This window comes from Oncorhynchus gorbuscha, linkage group LG19, assembly GCF_021184085.1.
Source record: "Oncorhynchus gorbuscha isolate QuinsamMale2020 ecotype Even-year linkage group LG19, OgorEven_v1.0, whole genome shotgun sequence".
NCBI classification, from domain to species: domain Eukaryota; kingdom Metazoa; phylum Chordata; class Actinopteri; order Salmoniformes; family Salmonidae; genus Oncorhynchus; species Oncorhynchus gorbuscha.
Genome location: NC_060191.1, coordinates 80,153,838 through 80,163,413, shown reverse-complemented (window position 1 = coordinate 80,163,413; position 9,576 = coordinate 80,153,838). Strand labels below are relative to the sequence as shown.

The 9,576-nt window shown below is 41.1% G+C and overlaps 1 protein-coding gene across 1 annotated transcript in view; it reads left to right on the top strand.

Annotated features, from left to right (window-relative positions):
* LOC124005685 (contactin-5-like) overlaps window positions 1–2,168 on the top strand; it is a 570,484-nt gene extending 568,316 nt beyond the window's left edge. The window contains exon 24 of the mRNA XM_046315147.1: window positions 979–2,168. Coding sequence (XP_046171103.1) covers window positions 979–1,091 — 113 coding nt within the window. The 3' untranslated portion in view covers window positions 1,092–2,168. The remainder of the gene's footprint in view (window positions 1–978) is intronic.
* Window positions 2,169–9,576: the final 7,408 nt, after the last annotated feature.

The window sequence follows — 9,576 nt, the reverse complement described above, 5'->3', positions numbered from 1 at the left end:
TAATCTGCTGTCTAATTCATCTGCTGTCTAGTCTGTTTTCTAATTAGTCTGTTTTCTAATTAATCTGCTGTCTAGTCTTTTTTCTAATTAGTCTGCTGTCTAATTAATCTGCTGTCTAGTCTGTTTTCTAATTAGTCTGCTGTTTAATTAATCTGCTGTCTAGTCTGTTTTCTAATTAGTCTGCTGTCTAATTAATCTGCTGTCTAGTCTGTTTTCTAATTAGTCTGCTGTCTAATTAATCTGCTGTCTAGTCTGTTTTCTAATTAGTCTGCTGTCTAATTAATCTGCTGTCTAGTCTGTTTTCTAATTAGTCTGCTGTCTAATTAATCTGCTGTCTAATTAATCTGCTGTCTAGTCTCCTGTCTAATTAATCTGCTGTCTAGTCTGTTTTCTAATTAGTCAAACTGAATATACTGCAGCTTTGTAATGCTGTTAGTCCAAGCTTGATATGCAAATTGTAGGTCTAATTGTTACATTTGATAAAATCACGAAACTTGGTACACATTTCACTTCACTGATGGCATTATAGTGAATCGGAGCAATCTTCAATTTGGATCAGGGTTGGAGTCAAGTCCATTTAAATTCCAGTCAGTTCGCAAAGCACACTGACATTCCAATTCCAAATCTCTTCAATGCTTTTTAACATGTTTGGAATTGGAATTTTGGTTATTTTCTGAACTGACTGGAATTTAAATTGAATTTACCCCAACTCCGGTCTGGATTCCAGGCTATATGTTGTCTGTTGCTCCCCAACCCTGGTATGGACTCTCTAATGACTAGATGTTCTCTCCCCCTGTCTACCCCCACCCCCCAATCCCCCCTGTCTACCCCATCCCTCTATCCCTGTGTCTATCCCCATCTCCCTGTCTACCCCAATTCCCCCATTCCCCCATCCCTCCACCCCTGTCTCCCCACTCCTTCATTCTCCCTGTCCCCCTCGTCTTCCCGTCCCTCGACCCCTCCATCCCTCTAACCCAGGTGTCCGAGCAAAGAGTGGCCAGTGTTCGGTTCACAGCCTGCTACCGTGGGGCCTGCCATGGACTACTGCTCTGCTCCTCTCCGTTCCTCTGGTGCCTTCAGCTTCCTGGTGAGGCCTACACAGAGAGACCTCCTCCCTCGCTCCTCCATCCCGCCATCCTTCTTTACATGGAGGGACCTCTTTCATCCCTCCCTTCCTCAGACGGTCTGTTTTCTCTGACCTTATCCATAAGCCAACCAGGCCTGGGGCCTGCCGAGGACATCCATTTTTGACACCAACAAACCAATGGATGGTCAAAAAAATAACATTCCTTTCTTTTATTTAAGTATACATTTTTCAGGAGCTGAACAAAACATTATTTGTGAAAACATGTTTTTTTTTTGCACTTTTTTCCCAACATCACTTGTGTTGAACTGTAACTGTACATTGTTGTGGAATTACTTTTTGTTTAATCATTTAAGTGTGCCCCAAATGGCATCCTATTCCCTATATAGTCCCCTATGGGCCTGGTCAAAAGTAGTGCACTATGTAGGGAAGAGGGTGCCATTTGGGAAGCATGTTATTTTAACTTTATGGGCCGTTGTTTTCTTACCTGTCGACTGGCCTCTAACTGCTTCCAGGCGGCCAAAGACATGAGGCTCTACAGAGTGTGAACAATTCCCTGAAAGCTGCTGCTGAGGCAGTTTGGCTGTCTGGCTGTCTCTGTCCGACTGTCTGGCTGTCTGTAAGGCTGTAATACTGGGATCAGCCTGATTCAGCCTCTCTTCTCATTAGTTATCTGTATCCATGTAATCCTTGGCAGCCTAACAAGCAGCAGCTCAGTAGAGATCAGTGTTTCCTTATTCATACAGAGTGAAGTGAAAGAATAAACATGTTTTATAGAGAAATGTTACTACTTCCAGCTAGCTTCTACTTCCAACTAGCTTTTTGTACATTGTGTTACCTTTAGAAACAAAACACAAAAGTGAGTGGTGTGTGTTCCAGCTTGGTCACGGTTTCTGTTTTTCTGATAGCAAAGAGCAATGCTTTTCAGCACATGTGTTGGACTGCTGGATGTATCAGAGGTAAGGTGAGGCAGGTATACCTGTCCTCACCTGTAGTGCCCAAACACATCTTTAGACAAAGACTTGATAAGTCTGTGGAGACTCATTGGTGTCAGTATAAATAAATGTGATGTATATTTTTTAAATGGTTGTCTGTCTATTTTTTTATTACCTTTATTTAACTAAGCAAGTCAGTTAAAGAACAAATAATTTTTTTCAATTACGGCCTAGGAACAGTGGGTTTTAACTGCCCGTTCAGGAGCAGAACGACAGATTTGTACCTTGTCAGCTCGGGAGTTTGAACTTGCAACTCTCCGGTTACTAGTCCAATGCTCTAACCACTAGGCTACCCTGCCACTATCTGTCTTCACTATATATGTTTTTAACTGGTTGCCTGTCTTAGGGCGTTATGCCAAATATTTTGCTTTACCAGTATTGATGCACGGACCGGTTTGGGTTTTTACTTCACCTTCTATAATTGTATTTGAATGTTTCGTTTGTTAAACGCAGTGTGTAACATCCATTTTTATAGTTTACATGCTACTTGAGTCATCCCTCTACGCTCTCTCTCCGGTCAATGCAGTACATGCAACAATGTTGATGACAACGGTGTGTCCACTTTCCAAGTGTTCTATAACCACACTATTAGTTTGTGTTTCTTACATCTGCAAACAGCTGGTTTCTTAGCAATTTTAGCTAAATTGTGTTTGCTGCTAATGCTAATCCCTAGTTAGCTTGCTTGCTTATAAATGTACTGAGTCATGCACTAGGGTCATGCACTACCCATAAAGCACATTTAGAAGTTGTATTATTCAAAAACATCAAATACCATCAAATTCCATTATATTTCCCAGCCCTAGTCTTTCTGTCTTTACTATAATCTGGAAGAAGTTGACACCGAGGGGCATTGTCCCTTTCCGACTCTACTAAAATGTAGGGTTGTGCTGAGTAACTCGGACAAAACGAGAATTTTACAAACACAATTTTGACACAATTATATTTTGTAATTATCCATGATCGGCATAAAATGTTTTTTGTTGCCAGCACACATCTCTCTTTCACTCAGACAGTGTGAAATGTTGTGTGCTCAAAACAACTATTTGCTAGTATTTCTGTCTTTCCTTGTCCAAAAATGTTGCGTAGGAATCATTAACCATAGCTGCTCATTGTTGTTCTTTCAATTTATTTCCTGTCTACTATTTTATGCCGTCTACTTTGTTGGTAGTTTTATTCTGTGTAATTCGCTGGTTGTTTTAGTCTGACTACTTTGCTGGTTGTTTTAGTCTGTCTGTCTACTTTGCTGGTTGTTTTAGTCTGTCTGTCTACTTTGCTGGTTGTTTTAGTCTGACTACTTTGCTGGTTGTTTTAGTCTGACTACTTTGCTGGTTGTTTTAGTCTGACTACTTTGCTGGTTGTTTTAGTCTGACTACTTTGCTGGTTGTTTTAGTCTGACTACTTTGCTGGTTGTTTTAGTCTGTCTGTCTACTTTGCTGGTTGTTTTAGTCTGACTACTTTGCTGGTTGTTTTAGTCTGTCTGTCTACTTTGCTGGTTGTCCTAGTCTGTCTACTTTGCTTGTACTTTTAGTCTGTTAGTCTGACTACTTTGCTGGTTGTTTAAGTCTGACTACTTTAGTGGTTGTTTTAGTCTGGCTACTTTGCTGGTTGTTTTAGTTTGTCTACATGGCTGAGGCCATCTAGTTGTTTTAGTCTGACAACTTGGCTGGTTGTTTTAGTCTGTCTGTCTACTTTGCTGGTTGTTTTAGTCTGACTACTGGGCTGATGCCAACTGGTTGTTTTATTCTGACTACTTTGCTGAGGCCATCTGGTTGTTTTAGTCAGACTACTTGGCTGGTTGTTTTAGTCTGTCTACTTTGCTGGTTGTTTTAGTCTGACTACTTTGCTGGTTGTTTTAGTCTGTCTGTCTACTTTGCTGGTTGTCCTAGTCTGTCTGTCTGTCTACTTTGCTGGTTGTTTTAGTCTGTCTGTCTACTTTGCTGGTTATCTTAGTCTGTCTACTTTGCTGGTTGTTTTAGTCTGTCTGTCTACTTTGCTGGTTGTTTTAGTCTGTCTACTTTGCTGGTTGTTTAGGTCTGTCTACTTTGCTGGTTGTTTAGGTCTGTCTACTTTGCTGGTTGTTTTAGTCTGTCTACTTTGCTGGTTGTTTTAGTCTGTCTACTTTGCTGGTTGTTTTAGTCTGACTACTTTGCTGGTTGTTTTAGTCTGTCTACTTTGCTGGTTGTTTAGGTCTGTCTACTTTGCTGGTTGTTTTAGTCTGTCTACTTTGCTGGTTGTCTTAGTCTGTCTGTCTACTTTGCTGGTTGTCTTAGTCTGTCTACTTTGCTGGTTGTTTAGGTCTGTCTACTTTGCTGGTTGTTTTATCTGGCTGAGGCCATATGGTTGTTTTAGTCTGTCTACTTTGCTGCTTGTTTAGGTCTGTCTACTTTGCTGGTTGTTTTAGTCTGTCTACTTTGCTGCTTGTTTAGGTCTGTCTACTTTGCTGGTTGTTTTAGTCTGTCTACTTTGCTGGTTGTCTTAGTCTGTCTACTTTGCTGGTTGTTTAGGTCTGTCTACTTTGCTGGTTGTCTTAGTCTGTCTGTCTACTTTGCTGGTTGTTTTAGTATGTCTGTCTACTTTGCTGGTTGTCTTAGTCTGTCTGTCTACTTTGCTGGTTGTTTTAGTCTGTCTGTCTACTTTGCTGGTTGTCTTAGTCTGTCTGTCTACTTTGCTGGTTGTCTTAGTCTGTCTGTCTACTTTGCTGGTTGTTTTAGTCTGTCTGTCTACTTTGCTGGTTGTTTTAGTCTGTCTGTCTACTTTGCTGGTTATCTTAGTCTGTCTACTTTGCTGGTTGTTTTAGTCTGTCTGTCTACTTTGCTGGTTGTCTTAGTCTGTCTACTTTGCTGGTTGTTTAGGTCTGTCTACTTTGCTGGTTGTTTTAGTCTGTCTGTCTACTTTGCTGGTTGTTTTAGTCTGTCTACTTTGCTGGTTGTTTAGGTGTGTCTACTTTGCTGGTTGTTTTAGTCTGTCTACTTTGCTGGTTGTTTTAGTCTGACTACTTTGCTGGTTGTTTTAGTCTGTCTACTTTGCTGGTTGTTTAGGTCTGTCTACTTTGCTGGTTGTTTAGGTCTGTCTACTTTGCTGGTTGTCTTAGTCTGTCTACTTTGCTGGTTGTTTAGGTCTGTCTACTTTGCTGGTTGTCTTAGTCTGTCTACGTTGCTGGTTGTTTAGGTCTTTCTACTTTGCTAGTTGTTTTAGTCTGTCTGTCTACTTTGCTGGTTGTCTTAGTCTGTCTGTCTACCTTGCTGGTTGTTTTAGTCTGGTTGTTTTAGTCTGTCTGTTGTTTGAGTCTGTCTGTCACTTTGCTGGTTATCTTAGTCTGTCTACTTTGCTGGTTGTTTTAGTCTGTCTGTCTACTTTGCTGGTTGTCTTAGTCTGTCTACTTTGCTGGTTGTCTTAGTCTGTCTACTTTGCTGGTTGTTTTAGTCTGTCTACTTTGCTGGTTGTCTTAGTCTGTCTACTTTGCTGGTTGTTTAGGTCTGTCTACTTTGCTGGTTGTTTTAGTTGTTTTTGCTGGTTGTCTTAGTCTGTCTGTCTACTTTGCTGGTTGTTTTAGTCTGTCTGTCTACTTTTCTGGTTGTCTTAGTCTGACTACTTTGCTGGTTGTTTAGGTCTGTCTACTTTGCTGGTTGTTTTAGTCTGTCTACTTTGCTGGTTGTTTTAGTCTGTCTACTTTGCTGGTTGATTTAGTCTGTCTACTGGGTTGAGGCCATATGGTTGTTTTAGTCTGTCTACATGGCTGAGGCCATATGGTTGTTTTAGTCTGTCTACATGGCTGAGGCCATATGGTTGATTTAGTCTGTCTACTGGGTTGAGGCCATATGGTTGTTTTAGTCTGTCTACATGGCTGAGGCCATATGGTTGTTTTAGTTTGTCTACATGGCTGACGCCATATGGTTGTTTTAGATTGTCTACATGGCTGAGGCCATATGGTTGATTTAGTCTGTCTACATGGCTGAGGCCATATGGTTGATTTAGTCTGTCTACTGGGTTGAGGCCATATGGTTGTTTTAGTCTGTCTCAACCCAGTAGACTCTACTGGGTTGAGGCCATATGGTTGATTTAGTCTGTCTACTGGGTTGAGGCCATATGGTTGATTTAGTTTGTCTACTTGGCTGAGGCCATATGGTTGTTTTAGTCTGTCTACATGGCTGAGGCCATATGGTTGTTTTAGTCTGACTACTTTGCTGGTTGTTTAAGTCTGACTACTTTAGTGGTTGTTTTAGTCTGGCTACTTTGCTGGTTGTTTTAATCTGACTAATTTGCTGGTTGTTTTAGTTTGTCTACATGGCTGAGGCCATCTGGTTGTTTTAGTCAGACTACTTGGCTGGTTGTTTTAGTCTGTCTGTCTACTTTGCTGGTTGTTTTAGTCTGACTACTTTGCTGGTTGTTTTAGTCTGTCTACTTTGCTGGTTGATTTAGTCTGTCTACATGGCTGAGGCCATATGGTTGTTTTAGATTGTCTACATGGCTGAGGCCATATGGTTGATTTAGTCTGTCTACATGGCTGAGGCCATATGGTTGATTTAGTAAGTCTACTGGGTTGAGGCCATATGGTTGTTTTAGATTGTCTACATGGCTGAGGCCATATGGTTGATTTAGTCTGTCTACATGGCTGAGGCCATATGGTTGATTTAGTCTGTTTACTGGGTTGAGGCCATATGGTTGTTTAGGTCTGTCTACTTTGCTGGTTGTTTTAGTCTGACTACTTTGCTGGTTGTTTTAGTCTGTCTGTCTACTTTGCTGGTTGTTTTAGTCTGTCTGTCTACTTTGCTGGTTGTCTTAGTCTGTCTACTTTGCTGGTTGTTTTAGTCTGTCTACTTTGCTGGTTGTTTTAGTTTGACTACTTTGCTGGTTGTTTTAGTCTGTCTACTTTGCTGGTTGTTTAGGTCTGTCTACTTTGCTGGTTGTTTTAGTCTGACTACTTTGCTGGTTGTCTTAGTCTGTCTACTTTGCTGGTTGTCTTAGTCTGTCTACTTTGCTGGTTGTTTAGGTCTTTCTACTTTGCTGGTTGTTTTAGTCTGTCTGTCTACTTTGCTGGTTGTCTTAGTCTGTCTGTCTACTTTGCTGGTTGTTTTAGTCTGTCTGTCTACTTTGCTGGTTGTCTTAGTCTGTCTACTTTGCTGGTTGTTTAGGTCTGTCTATTTTGCTGGTTGTTTTAGTCTGTCTGTCTACTTTGCTGGTTGTTTTAGTCTGTCTACTTTGCTGGTTGTTTAGGTCTGACTACTTTGCTGGTTGTTTAGGTCTGTCTACTTTGCTGGTTGTTTAAGTCTGACTACTTTAGTGGTTGTTTTAGTCTGGCTACTTTGCTGGTTGTTTTAATCTGACTAATTTGCTGGTTGTTTTAGTTTGTCTACATGGCTGAGGCCATCTGGTTGTTTTAGTCAGACTACTTGGCTGGTTGTTTTAGTCTGTCTGTCTACTTTGCTGGTTGTTTTAGTCTGACTACTTTGCTGGTTGTTTTAGTCTGTCTACTTTGCTGGTTGATTTAGTCTGTCTACATGGCTGAGGCCATATGGTTGTTTTAGATTGTCTACATGGCTGAGGCCATATGGTTGATTTAGTCTGTCTACATGGCTGAGGCCATATGGTTGATTTAGTAAGTCTACTGGGTTGAGGCCATATGGTTGTTTTAGTCTGTCTACATGGCTGAGGCCATATGGTTGTTTTAGATTGTCTACATGGCTGAGGCCATATGGTTGATTTAGTCTGTCTACATGGCTGAGGCCATATGGTTGATTTAGTCTGTCTACTGGGTTGAGGCCATATGGTTGTTTAGGTCTGTCTACTTTGCTGGTTGTTTTAGTCTGACTACTTTGCTGGTTGTTTTAGTCTGTCTGTCTACTTTGCTGGTTGTTTTAGTCTGTCTGTCTACTTTGCTGGTTGTCTTAGTCTGTCTACTTTGCTGGTTGTTTTAGTTTGACTACTTTGCTGGTTGTTTTAGTCTGTCTACTTTGCTGGTTGTTTAGGTCTGTCTACTTTGCTGGTTGTTTTAGTCTGACTACTTTGCTGGTTGTCTTAGTCTGTCTACTTTGCTGGTTGTTTAGGTCTGTCTACTTTGCTGGTTGTTTAGGTCTTTCTACTTTGCTAGTTGTTTTAGTCTGTCTGTCTACTTTGCTGGTTGTCTTAGTCTGTCTGTCTACCTTGCTGGTTGTTTTAGTCTGTCTGTCTACTTTGCTGGTTATCTTAGTCTGTCTACTTTGCTGGTTGTTTTAGTCTGTCTGTCTACTTTGCTGGTTGTCTTAGTCTGTCTACTTTGCTGGTTGTTTAGGTCTGTCTACTTTGCTGGTTGTTTTAGTCTGTCTGTCTACTTTGCTGGTTGTTTTAGTCTGACTATTTTGCTGGTTGTTTTAGTCTGTATGTCTACTTTGCTGGTTGATTTAGTCTGTCTACTGGGTTGAGGCCATATGGTTGTTTTAGTCTGTCTACATGGCTGTGGCCATATGGTTGATTTAGTCTGTCTACTGGGTTGAGGCCATATGGTTGTTTTAGTCTGTCTACTCAACCATATGGCCTCAACCCAGTAGACTCTACTGGGTTGAGGCCATATGGTTGATTTAGTCTGTCTACTGGGTTGAGGCCATATGGTTGATTTAGTTTGTCTACTTGGCTGAGGCCATATGGCTGTTTTAGTCTGTCTACATGGCTGAGGCCATATGGTTGTTTTAGTCTGACAACTTTGCTGGTTGTTTTAGTCTGACTACTGGGCTGATGCCAACTGGTTGTTTTATTCTGACTACTTTGCTGAGGCCATCTGGTTGTTTTAGTCAGACTACTTGGCTGGTTGTTTTAGTCTGACTACTTTGCTGGTTGTTTAGGTCTGTCTACTTTGCTGGTTGTTTTAGTCTGACTACTTTGCTGGTTGTCTTAGTCTGTCTACTTTGCTGGTTGTTTAGGTCTGTCTACTTTGCTGGTTGTCTTAGTCTGTCTACTTTGCTGGTTGTTTAGGTCTTTCTACTTTGCTAGTTGTTTTAGTCTGTCTGTCTACTTTGCTGGTTGTCTTAGTCTGTCTGTCTACCTTGCTGGTTGTTTTAGTCTGTCTGTCTACTTTGCTGGTTATCTTAGTCTGTCTACTTTGCTGGTTGTTTTAGTCTGTCTGTCTACTTTGCTGGTTGTCTTAGTCTGTCTACTTTGCTGGTTGTTTAGGTCTGTCTACTTTGCTGGTTGTTTTAGTCTGTCTGTCTACTTTGCTGGTTGTTTTAGTCTGACTATTTTGCTGGTTGTTTTAGTCTGTATGTCTACTTTGCTGGTTGATTTAGTCTGTCTACTGGGTTGAGGCCATATGGTTGTTTTAGTCTGTCTACTCAACCCAGTAGACTACTGGGTTGAGGCCATATGGTTGATTTAGTCTGTCTACTGGGTTGAGGCCATATGGTTGTTTTAGTCTGTCTACTGGGTTGAGGCCATATGGTTGTTTTAGTCTGTCTACTGGGTTGAGGCCATATGGTTGTTTTAGTCTGTCTACTCATATGGCCTCAACCCAGTAGACTCTACTGGGTT